Raw genomic sequence first — 13,318 nt, 5'->3', positions numbered from 1 at the left:
GTTGCATCTATGTGTGTGTTGCTACTTTGATCTCCACTCCAACATCTAGGCATATAAATACCCTACTCTTTTTGTTATTAATGGTAGTGGTCAACATGAAAATGCCTTTTCTACATGAGCTTGCTATAGAATATTGAGTGTGGGATGATATACAAGGAAAGTCAATCAAATGTTAGCTTCTTAAACAACCTCACAAATTTTAAAAAGGAGGGTGCCACTAGTTTTTGAAGTAGCTTTAAATAATTCAATGTTGCCTTATCAAATCCCTTTTGTAATTTTAAAAGGAAGATTGTTGAGAGTGTTTTGAAACTATCCCCTTAATCTCCAATCATTTAGTAAGCATTTGTTTTATCAACGTGTCTCACTACTTTGGGTGGACTTTGTTCAAGAATAGGTTGCTCTCAATCCCTCCAAGCTTCAAACCCCTCCATCTAAAAAGCGATATATCCACTTGGTATATGTAGTTATACGCCACTGCAATAAGGGCATATTTGCAAGAAATATTGGATGATATTGACGCAACTTCAAAGGTAACTAGTGATGTTAGCTAAGATACGAAAGTTGTGCCTTGTGCATCGTCTATGTAAAATGTTGATCACCCATTCTACACATAAACAATAAGGTGGAGGTCCAAAAGAAAACAAATGCTAGTAGATGCATCCCCAAACACTTGAGCAATTCTACAAAAACATGAAAAATGATAATGTATCCATTGTTGATGGGCATAAGACTTATTTTTTATGGCATTCCAATTGTTCCACTTGGCTTGTTTTGGGCCAATAATAGATGCCTTCCCCATACAAGAATAGAGTCATTAAAGCATACGTGTCCATTGCTCATTTGTTTATAATGTACTCTTTATTGGCATTTCAAGTGTTACTCTTGGCCTTGTTTTGGGCAAGTGGAGAGGGGTCCCTACTTATTAGGTACTCTTATCAAGCCCCTAGTTGAGTGGTCATGGATGTGTCACAAACTTAGCCACCTTGAGAAACCATTTCTATGCCAAGTGGCACAATTGGGATTCGAGAATTTGTTCACAAACTTGGTCATGTTAATTGTGAGCACAAATAGGCATATAATATGTTCCACGGTTAAGCCATGATTGGGAACACACCAAACACACACGCACACACCCCCCTCCACCCCAATTATATGCTTTAAAATGTGTATAAAGAAATTTTTCACATGTCTCCTAATCACTACACTCCTAGTGGGGGGGATTGTGTACCTTTTCTTCCTTTTTCCAATGGTGACTAGGGTGGTCCATTAGGGGAGCCTGGAGTAGTGGTTGGGCTGGTCCATTTCCCCCTAATCACTAGGAATGTAGACACTATACTTTTTCTAAAGATTTTGGGTTGGTAAAGAGATGCTTCCAAGTTCTAATATCCTGTAGATCAAGGGCAAGTGTGGGCACCATCACCTAGAAATGGCCGGACAGAGTATGTAGGCGATCAAAGCAATGCCACTTTCTTCCATTTTGTGCGACCGGCTGGCAGCTTGCTCAACTTGATGAACGTGAATATCACCCAAATACAGCTTGGCGGTTCCCTCTCTCTCTCTCAGGCCATGATCCACCCGAGCTCAAGTCCAACCGTTGTCATATATGCCCTCGTGTTGCATTCTAGCGACGTTAATACCCCCCCCCTCTCTCTCTCTCTCTCAATCTCAATCAATTTACTGTATCCTCTCAGATTCCTTCTATGCATCGGAACTTGCACTCTCATTTTGTACAAATGTGTTGCACTTATATACACTTCCCTATCTTATCCCACTCTTTATTTTGCATATCTTTTGATGATCCTCATCACTTTCATGCCTGTGATCACTGTTTAGAAAAGGTTGCCTGTTTTCTTTTGTTATTTCTACTGGCAGCTTGCCCGAGACATGCTCCTCATTTGAGCGCAGAAAAGGACCTCGGGTTGCTCAGAGACAGTCCCAAATTCTATTGTTTTCTTCTTTTTCCAGCTCCATGGAAGCCTTTTGCGAAATTGGCGATGGCGCAAAAGCTTTCTGCAAACTGGGTGATGGAAGGAAAGTTATGGGCCATGAAGCAAAAGGTTCCTGTGACGTGGGCGATGGCAGAAAAGCGTTGGGCGACGGCAGAAAAGCTTCGGGCGATGGAGGTGTGCTGCCTTGTGAAGTGGCGGGTGGCGTTAAAGCATGGGGCGATGGCGTAAACGCTTTTTTTGAAGCGGGCGATGGCGAAAAGCAGGGTTGGGTGAGCCCCCGCATCTCCTTCTCGCAGGATTTCGCCATAGCAGACATCGACACTCTGTCAAACAACAGCAGCAGCTCTAGGGTTTCTCCAGAGAAGAGAAAATGGGAGCAGCAAGATGACTACTCTGCAGAGTTTGAATTCTTACAAAATGATCCTGGCTATGGCGCCTCAGATCAAGCCAAGGGTTTCATGTTGTCTGCAGACGAGCTTTTCTCTGATGGTAAGCTTTTGCCTCTTCCCTTTCCTAACAATCGGGCAGCAAGCGACGATCACTGCTTGCCATGTGCGCCTGACCACCATCACCAACAAGTCAAGCTTTCTCTGCAAAAAACACATAACAACAGGCCCATGGTAAGGCATCTCAGCTTTGAAATTTCCAGGCCGTCTTATTCTTCATCTTCATCTTTCACTAGATCATATCTCACACTTGAAACGTTCTCCTGCACTTCTTCACCTTCTAGGGTTTCCCCTCTTGATCCTTCTCCTACAACCCCTGCTGCACCCATAGCATTCTCATCATCATCATTATCATTGCCATCGTCGTCGTCATCACTACCATCATCATCATCATCACTGCCATCATCATCTGCTTCTTCATCCAAATATTCTGTCAAACTCAAGGATTTTTTCAAGTCCAAGAGGGTTTCTAAGGACCTTTCTCCTTCCCAGCTAACCAGGGACAATAGTATTACTGCCACTTGCAGACTCCCCATCTCTCCCAGGTCCTTCTGGCCCTTCTCCAGAAGCAACTCTGCTGGTGAGAATAACACGACCACATCTCCTCCCCTTCCTTGCAGGAGTAACTCAGTTGGTGAAAGCAGTGCAAATAGAACCACTTTTGTTTCCACTGGTGGCCTTGAAGGAGCCACACCATGTAACACTTCAACCATTGAACCCTTGAAAATGCAAGGTAAAAATGCTTCTTTGTAGCATATGCTATGTTCTTTTGTGGCTACAAGTTTGCTTGACCTCATGTGCACAAGCGCATGGAATGCTATTAATTTCAAGCTAGTAGTTCATACTCTGGCATGCATTTTGGCACGACTTTCATTATGTTATGAAAGGGCTTTGGTTACCATGTTCTAGATTTTATCTTATGTTGGCACCCTGTGGTATAAGTATTTTCCCTGTTTATATGCAGGTCTCATGGCCTCTGGACATGAAGAGAGTCCGCAGTTCATTAAGCCTACAATGCCCATTGAGGTTGCAAGTGCAGAGGGTTCTTTAGAAAGCGTGAAACATCTTGATCAACCTATTAACAATGCAGCTGGTGGTACTTTTCAAGCTGCTACAGAGAACAGAGTCATGAGTGGAACCCCGAGGGTGAGAGGATCCGGGAGCTCTTTCAAGGTCTCTAGAAAGAAAGCTAGTAGCTCATCAGGTAACTTTGCAAGAGGCAGCCCTGGCAGAAGAAAGGGGCCTTTAAGTAATGCTGAAGTTAAAGTGAATGCGGGCAAGATTGTGTTGAGAAACTTGGAGCGATGTAGTGCAGACAAGAAGCTTAGTAAGGATGGGTGGAAAGGACTGCATAGGAGAGGCTCTTATCCTGTTGCCGCCGCAAGGGTTTCGCCTGTGCTCAATGTGGCTATTTACAGGGGAGGGAACACACCAAAGATTGGACTGTTTGGATTTGGTAGCTTATTTTCCTCCAAGAAGGAGAAGAAGCCCATGGAGGCTGCTATCAACTGGAGAAAGGGAGCTTGACACGACTTTTCACGCAAGGAACAGTGCAGACTAGAAGTTGCCTATTGTAGGCTGGCGCTGAAGGCTGATGGTTTTGTTCACATGAGCCCTCCTTCAGCAACAAAATGTAGCTTGTCCTAAAGCATATACTGTTATGGACATTTGCATGGCATCCGCTCTCACGAAGCACAGCTGCATGAATTTTGTTAATAGATGCGAGTGTAGTGTGGCTATAAATGTGCTGCTATAGATCACTGCAGAGTGGTTGAAACTAATGATGGGGGATCATGGCCAAAAGGAGAAACAGTCCTTGATGTGGAGTTTTGATGAAGGGAAAGTTGGTCCATGAAGACTCTGGTGCACAAAAGTAGAATTAAGTTTGGTGGGGTTCCCTTATGTGGGTCTTGATGGATAAATAATCAGTAGAATGGAGTCAATATGATTGTATAGAAGTGTTAAGCAAATCCAATGAATGGTGAGTAATGGAGCTTGCAATTCCCATGTTTCCATCATAACACGGTCCTTGATTTTGGGTTCGCATTGTCTTTTAAACCTCGTAGGATTGTTTTTACATTCCCTGACAATGTGAGAAGCATATCTGCTGACTGAGTTGTCAATGTTGGATCTTTACAAACACACCTTCTATCCGCCATCAGACAGGCAGGGCTAATGGATGGGTGAAATCCGTTGCCCATGAGAGATGAGGGGTGAAGTTTCCACTTTTCATTGGTGGGGTTTGTCTATAAAAACCCCTTAGATGACTGCAGAACAGTTACCTCTGCAATCACCAATCACCTTGTGAGGTTTCGTGGGCTCTTAGTTGTTTAAGGGCCTTTTCGCCCATCCTCTTGAGCCTATTCCATGCACCCTTAGAACTAAGGTGTAAACCATAATCGTAATGAACTTAAGAAAAAAAAAGAGAAATTGGAATTTTACAGAACCTGCCACAGCTTCGATTCCTCAATATTTGATTCCTCAATATTTGCGGCATCGCGTCTATGGGACTATCTAACATGGTGTTGGAGTCATGGGATCAATGGTCGAGGTGGCATGGCCACAACATTGAGTTCCTCGCGCTTTTCAATTGCCTCGGGCATTGCAAAAGTAAACTCGGACTAGAGGCAAAGATTACAGGCATTGACAAACTGTTGCAACCTTTGCACAATCAGTTTGGTCAAGCGCAGAGTAAACTTGGCCCAACACTAAACTCTACCCAGCATAAAAGTGACATATTTGGCGGTAGCCCCTCGGGACTATCTAACATGGTGTTAGTCATGGGATCAACGGTCGAGGTGGTGTGGCCATAACATCAAGTTCTTCATGTTGTTTGATTGTTTGGGGCATCGCAAAAGTAAACTCGGATTAGTGGTAAACTTGGACCAAACATTCTGGGCACTGGTAAACTGTTACAACCTTCGAGGTCTGTCAGGTGCAGAGTAAACCCGGCCTAACACTAAACTTGGCTCAACATAAAAGTGAAGAGATTTGACAGTGTGTGAATCTTCTCTGAAATATACATAATGTAAGTACTTTTAAGATTTTTGTAGGGGCATGGATTGATGTCCTTGGGACACAAAAGTAGGCGTATGTGAAGGTAGCATAGGCTTGGTTCTCAAGATAATAATGACAACTAGTGTTTGGGAAACTTTTTTTGTTTTTTTTTTGGGAAAGATATAGTTTCTCTTCTTTCTCACCAAGTTGGATAACTAAAGAAAATAGTTGTACTCTTTAAAAAAATTACACTATTTTTGTAAAATTTTCATCCGATTCAATTCCATTTGCTAAAGGTTAGTTGAGATGCACTCTGGAACAATGATTACAACTTTTGTGGCCTCATACAAGCACGATCTCTCTCATCTCTATGAGGCAAATCACACGGAGTCCAAAATGTGCACATTTCTGACCTCCGATGACCATGCCTTCAAGCCATGCAGAGATAACAGTTCCAAGAAAAGTAGGTGCACGGTTCGTGAACTCCAGGCTATATTAGTTTTGCCATTTTTCAAAAAAATTTGCACTACTTTTGAAGATTTTGTGTTGATTTTTTCTCACTCACGGCCACTGATGGCGAGTGAAAATGGGCCATTTTTGCATGCCATTTGGCCGTGTGATTTGCCCCACAATTACATAATTTCTTTTAAAATATTAAGTTTGCATATTCGAAATTACATGCCACTAGGGTAGATTTGGACCTAGTATCACTACTTTGAGAGGTATGGATGCTATCATTGAGCCATAGCCTAGGATACACCATCTCGTATTTGAAGTTGTAGAATATTTCTAAACTCCTCTCATTCTCCCTTCATTTAGTAGGCTTAGTCCAACTATACCTTATTGAAGTAAAGACACTATCACAAAGTGTCAACTCTCTTTCACTAATTATTTTTTAGGCTTAGTCCAACTATACCTTATTGAAGTAAAGACACTATCACAAAGTGTCAACTCTCTTTGACTAATTATTTTTTGTTTATTAATTCTTGCATACCAATCATCAATAGACCTTTTCACATTATTGCTTTATTACACTTTCCCCCCGCCCCTGTCCCCACGCAAAACACAAGAATCCACCTTACAATAGGGCTCTTTCTCGAAGAACAAATGTGTCTCGTCTTACTTAGGTCTCCATGCTCCTCGTTTAGACTTAGCATGAAACCAAGATATTTTGGCTATCCTTGTGACCACCTTATGATGTCATCACCACAAGCACAAGTATTGTTGATATACATTTCACATAGGCATCATGACCCAGATACTCCTTGTGATGGCAAGCTTGCATATTGCATGTCTCGTGAACCTTCAAGGCCTTAATTGAGTCAAAGATTCAACTAGGGTCAACAAGGAAGCATCCATCGACCATGCCAAGGATGAAAAGGCCAATCACAAGAGTGTCAATTCCAAGGTTAGATACACTAATTGGAGATGGATTGATGGTCTACATGACTATGGATGCGTATTCAACGCTCGAAGGTCAAAACAGCCCAATACCCTGATAGAAAACCATTTTTGGCTCGCAGCTGCTTCATGGAAACGAGTGAATGCACTAATAGATGCTCATGCTGGTAGTAGGGTATGCCCAATGATGTGCTTAGGTCTTATTAGCTGAATTAAGAGCTTAATGGGTCACCTTAGGCCTTGCCCAACCAACCTCAACTCAGCAGCCGCCTTATGCGGCTAACCCCCAAGAAATACTTTTGTGTGCTCATGAATGATTGGGTTAACAAGTATATAGTCCTAAAGGTAAATTCTCGTTTTTAATTTCTCCAACATTTCCAAGAATCGATACTCGTGCTAGGCTCATTTATAATTTTTATGCTATGGTCAAAATGGGCACAAACTCTTGGATAACCAACTTATACTCATGACTCTATCTTTAACCCATCATCATGATGTTTTTAAAAATTTTAATCATCAACTCCTTGCTCAACTTCAGTTATGAACAACCAAGGCTTGTTGATTGACCCATCATCATGATGTTTTTAAAAATATTAATCATCAACTCCTTGCTCAACTTCAGTTATGAACAAGCAAGGCTTGTTGATTGACACTCCAGACATGAACTAGCATTATAGGTTAAACACGCTAACCAAGAGTGACATGTGTGTTTGCCCAAGACCAATTAATATTATGCCCAAGAAGCATGCCCTAGAAGCTACTTCAATCACGGAAATCCGATCAACGTGTGAATAAGGGAACATAAAGGGGTTCGGCTAGGACCTACCAACCATAGGAGGCTCCAAAAACCAAAAGCAATGGTAAGCCACCCTCGAGCTAGAGACCAACACAAACCTAGCAAGCTCGCACCCTTGAGGCATACCACACACTCCTAGTCCCAAGTCTCACGCGATACTTAGAATCCAAGTTATCTCTTACACTCATTACCTCTTTCAGTCTACTAACATGAAAGATAACATGCACACATACTCCATCTGGCAAGCAACACATTACCTATAAGCAACCTCATTAATATTTTCCAAGATCATATAAGGCCCAACGAATCTTGGAGACAACTTGTGGACTCTTCAAGTCTGCATTACCTGAGAGTCTTTTGGGATTCTTAAGTAAACCCATTAGCTTCCTTTTAGGCCTATGAATTGATCACTTTTGGTTTAGCATAAACTATATGGTGCCCTCTTTATGCTCTCTCTTGTAAACTCCAACATCATCTCTTGTTGCTATTTCAAGAGTCGATTGGCAGCACCAACTCGGACTCTCTCTGATCCACAGGGCTCTAGGTTGATAGCTATACATAAGCATAAAAAGGCTCATTTTAGTAGTATAATGCTTAACACTATTGTAAGAAAAATCTACTAACAAAAGATGTTCTTGCTAATCAGACTGTCTCACAAAGACATATGCACATAGCATGTCCTCCATGGTTTGAATCAGTGTCCATTAGACTCATCATGCTTAGCACTATTGTAAGACAACTCTACTAACAAAAGGTATTCTTCCCAATCAAACTGTCTCACAAAGACATATGCACACTACATGTTCTCCATGGTCTGATGATTCACATGCTCTATGTGTCCATGAGATGATCAAATGAGCTCATACTCTGCTTTATGTCCGATTTCTTGAGCGCCTCTCACGAAAAATGTCAAGTGAAATTACAATCTCAATTGGCAATCCTCCCTTGTAAGAGAACCCTGCTAGACTAAACAAAATGGGTAAGAAGCCATCATATCATGCTCTTCTGTATAAAAGAGGAAGAAACCCTAATAGACTCAAATCATCCGTACACACACTCTCACTCAAAAACTCAATTTTATCTTTTTAAACATACCTAAAATCTACTATGTGCACCCCTTCTTAACCACAATCATATGTGTGTGAAAGGTTTGGGGCAAGAAAAACTAGTTTGGTTTTTCACACTAAATCAACCATCTTATATGAGAGGGAAAATGCCCTAAATGGAACCATTAGCACCCCCCAAAGGATTATCATGATGATTTTATCACACAATTTTTGGTGTGATTCTCCACCATTTCTCTACATTAATATCTCATGATATTCACGGTCATGAAAAACTAGGCTGGTTTTTCACGTCAAAAAATATGCATAACTAACATAATTTCTACTAATTTAATGTTTTCAAAGCTATCTGATTCATCCTTTTTCTTGTGCAATACTAGACCAGACATTTGCTATGCAGTTGGTGTGTTGAGCAGATTCTTCAACAAACCAAGGGAAAGTCATTGGAATGCAGCAATGCATGTGCTCAAGTACATCAAAGGTATTATTGAGTATGGAATTACATACATGTCTGGTGACTCCTTAGTGTGGGATATTATGACTCCAATTGGGCAAGATATTGTGATGCTAGAAAGTCAATTTTTGGATATTTCTTCTCACTTGGATCCGGTGTGTTCTCTTGGATTAGCAAGAAGCAACCCACAATGGCACTTTCTTCAATTGAAGTAGAGTACAATGTTGCTTGTTTTGTTGCCTATGAGGTAGTATGGTTGAGGAGGATTCTAGCAAATATGGGAGTTCTAGAGTGAGGGCGGCCACAACCTTATGATGCGAGAGCCAAAGTTGCACGACCATTGCAAAGAACCTTGTGTTTCATGCTTGCATAAAGCACATTGAGAAAGTTGAACCGCAACTTTCTAGATTAGAAAGACATAAGAAAAACAAAGCCTTGTGCTATGGCTTATTCTCAGCCTCATAAAAACTTTACCATTCCATAAATTTGTGGAATAAGAAACAACCATCATGGGGTACTTACCTTGCTTTCGGGATTATTAATGTCCAAGGAATACCAGTGGTTGCTAGCTCCAAGCTCCTGTGTTTTCCTTCTTGTTGTGTACCACCAAGAAGATGCTTCATCTCTCCCTTCAAGGACTCCCCTCTCTCACTCTCACTCACTCTCACATAATGAATAAGAGCCACATGCACCAAGATTCATGCACTCTACTCTTAAATATATATATATATCTCTCTCATCAAGATAAGAGCAAGAGACAAGAAAGACTCAATTAGCACAAAGGGGGATTGTGTTTTTTAATTATGAGAAAGTTGCATATATATATAATTGGCCCTTATTCACACTTGGGCACCAAAACTTAAGCCTAATCTATTAATCTTGGTAACTTTCCAACTTTTCTCATTTACATAACACGTATTTGGTCACGATATTTATAGTTCCATTTACATAACACGTATTTGGTCACTCCCATGTGTAATGAGAAATGCCTTTCTAAATCCCAAAATGAGGTTAATATCCCCGTCCTACTTGATGTATGTTCTATCCTCAAAACATGTTAGGCACCAAACTTAAACTTATAATATTTTTTGCATGATTAGAGCTTGCATAAACTTAAACTTATAATAGTTATTGCATGATTGGAGCTTACATAAAGTGCATCTAAAATAAGGGTGAGATGTCTAGAAAGGAGGTGGCTATTATGTCTTCAAATGTAACCATGCATCTAAAATAAGGGTGAGATGTCTAGAAAGGAGATGTCTAGAAAGGAGGTGGCTATTATGTCTAGAAAGGAGGTGGCTATTATGTCTTCAAATGTAACCATGCATCTAAAATAAGGGTGAGATGTCTAGAAAGGAGGTGGCTATTATGTCTTCAAATGTAACATACATGTAACCTAGCAGACATCATAGACGATAATAGTGATACATAATAACTTGCTCCTTTGGACCTGTGTTCATATCAAAACACAACACTTCTTTATTAAAAAAATTCATCGCTTCCTTTTTTTAATCTAATAAAACTACAATGAGCTTGAGGAAGTTACATGTAGCAACCACTATTGGATTAAGGATCCTCCTCCACGTTTTAGTCCATAAGAGAAGCCCTCTTCTCTGACTTTCTATGTAATCAGATGTTGCTAGCTTAAATATTAGAAAGCTAAAAATATGCATAAGAGTCCTTCCTTTGTTCTACTGCAAATGCTATTAGGGTGAACCGTCTTTTGATTGGCATGTATAAGGGGTCTACTTGTTGTGTCGATATTGCCCAGATGTATATCCTGCCATATATTGGAATGGTTAAGAACTCCTTCCACCATTGTGATTATATGCCGAAATCTTCAACCTTGGGCTTCATTTCATTTGTCTCTATCTTTGAATACCCTCCTCTTGTTTTGATGGGGTTTTCCTTCCACCTTTGGTAAAACTATATGCAATCGTGTATGTTACAAGGCAGATCTCCAACAAATCTTGCAGCTACTGTTTTGATGGGGTTTTCCTTCCACCTTTGGTAAAACTATATGCAATCGTGTATGTTACAAGGCAGATCTCCAACAAATCTTGCAGCTACTATTGCGAGTCATGAGATTTGTAGACACTGCCACCATTTTCCTAGAATATGCCCTCCTGTACCATTGGCATCAACTCTCCCATTCTAGCATGGGTTCTCTGATGGGATACGACACATGTGGTGGCAAGCTACATGGATCGATACTATAGGCTTCTAGAAAGAGTCATGTTATTGGATTAAAATGTGTGACCTACATGAGTATCTTGAAAAATAACTTTGGCTTGAGCATTGGATTACCCACTTTGATTAGGTCTTCATAATCGACCGACGACTATGCCAAGATATCTTCATAGAATAATATGCAGGTAATCAGAACAGTTGAGGGTTTACCTTGGTGTAGTTTTCTACTATTTCTTTGGGGCTAGTCGCACCTCATGGGGTAAAAGTGTTAGTGGGAAAATCATGATATAGAGAAGAAGATTCTAAGTTTGTAAGTTCCTCAATGTTAGTAGGATCAAGGTCGTTCTCATGAGATGGGAGAAGCTTAGACGAGAGAGGCCTATTAAGTGGATATGCATATTTATGAAGGTATTAAGATCTAATTGCTCTTGATGAGTTATAATAACATGATATTCAATATGTTTAAAGTGAGAAATCATATACCATAGATATCAAAATTTATTCTAGATGCTTATAGATTTTATGATAAAGCTTTAGGATACCATAAGGGTGGTACAGAGTGCTCTCATATGGCTGAAGTACTTGTAGGCATCATACGCATCTATCTAGAAAATCATAAACCATAGAAATCAAAATTTGTTTCAGATGCTTATAGATTTTATGATAAAGCTTTAGGATACCATAAGGGTGGTATAGAGTGCTCTCATGAAAGCTTAGCCTCTATTCACCCCTAGGTTTGAAACTAAGCAAAGGAGTTAGTGAGAGTCACAAAATTAGCAGGGGTGGAGGGAAGGTTATGAGGCTTAAAGAGCTCTAGTATTTCTTCCCTGTCATCTAAAATTATAGAATTCATCAAGATTCTTCACAATGACCTAAAGTTGAGTACTATAGTGTGTAAGACATAGATATACATGGCCGTATAGTCTGTAAAATATATATCGTTATGAAAAATAACCATTATTATGGTAGCATGAGCATCCCTATCAAATTTTTTTGGATTAAGGTAAGGTCCCCCCTATCACTAATGCTTATGTCATATTATAAAAAAAGAGAGGGGCTTGGTAGTAAAGCCAACTATGAAGCATGTTCCATGAGGTGCTTCGTTTGGCTCTTCAGCTTGTCGCTTAAGTTGTTAGGTAAATTGCTACTCTAATTGAGCTATTATTTGATCTTCATCTATTAATAGTGCTATGATAGCCACTTCCCTTGTGGCTCGTGCCTACAAAAGTTGTTCATACACTTTACTATTAGTTTCGTATGTGCTACTTTGACTTATTCTTCTAGTTGTACTACTGTTTTTTTAAGTACTTAATCCTTTATTTTAAGTTCTACCTTTAATATGACCTCTTCTGGTAGGGGATAGCCTCTGTTTTTTAGCTTGTGGTCCTTCTTGTGGTACCTCCTTTTCAGCTTTCTTCTCCGCTCTCTGTTGTTTGTTCTTCCACAAATTGCTTTTGTGGTGGGGAAGGTACTCATTCCTCTACTTGCTCCCTTTCCTCTTGAATCTCCTCTAGTCTGGCATAGTCTTTATCCTCTTTTGTTCATAGGAGTGGATGAATTTGGCATAGAATGGGGCATTATTGATTTTTGGTATAACTATTCTACGAATTGGCCCAATCCAATAACCTGTAACTTCTAGTTTGGTGTCTCCAAGAAAAGTAGCCATTCCAAGGAGTGGTACTCAAAAGAGACTTTTCCCTTAGGCATAGGCACCTCTTTATTGATTATGGTACATTCGGATAGTATGGGATAATATGGGACAACTTTTAAGCATGGGAGACCTTCTTTGTACCTTTTCTCTTTGTAGGGGTAGCACTGGTGCCTATAGAAGCTTCTAGGTTTGAGGATGTATAGTCAAAATCCTTGTACTCCTTTGTAGAGGGAGCCATCTTGTAACATTAGAAACCAATCATGTCAGCCTACCATGGCTGGTAGGGGATCCTCCTTTCCTATATACCCTATTTTTCCTTTCTTTTTTTTTCTTTTTTTTTCTTTTTTTTTTGAAATTTAATATGTAAGTA

The 13,318-nt window shown here is 40.2% G+C and overlaps 1 protein-coding gene across 1 annotated transcript; it reads left to right on the top strand.

Moving 5' to 3' along the window:
• The first annotated feature begins 1,764 nt into the window (after nucleotides 1-1,764).
• Nucleotides 1,765-4,396, top strand: LOC147631390 (uncharacterized). The gene is made up of 2 exons (XM_086809796.1): nucleotides 1,765-3,128; nucleotides 3,360-4,396. Exons 1-2 carry the CDS (start codon nucleotides 1,970-1,972, stop codon nucleotides 3,920-3,922), a joined length of 1,722 nt encoding a protein of 573 aa, XP_086665922.1. The 5' UTR covers nucleotides 1,765-1,969; the 3' UTR covers nucleotides 3,923-4,396.
• Nucleotides 4,397-13,318: the final 8,922 nt, after the last annotated feature.

This window comes from Cibotium barometz, chromosome 15, assembly GCF_041138505.1.
Source record: "Cibotium barometz isolate CiBa-2024 chromosome 15, ASM4113850v1, whole genome shotgun sequence".
Taxonomy (NCBI): Eukaryota; Viridiplantae; Streptophyta; class Polypodiopsida; order Cyatheales; family Cibotiaceae; genus Cibotium; species Cibotium barometz.
The sequence above is the reverse complement of the archived record's forward strand: the minus strand, read 5'-3'. Positions and strand labels throughout refer to the sequence as shown.

What these genes read in the sequence shown, in the direction of transcription:
- LOC147631390 (XM_086809796.1), top strand. Translation starts at nt 1,970, where the DNA reads ATGGAAGCCTTTTGCGAAATTGGCGATGGCGCAAAAGCTTTCTGCAAA. An exon ending in TGAACCCTTGAAAATGCAAG is followed by an intron (nt 3,129 to 3,359) that starts GTAAAAATGCTT and finishes GTTTATATGCAG; the next exon opens with GTCTCATGGCCTCTGGACAT.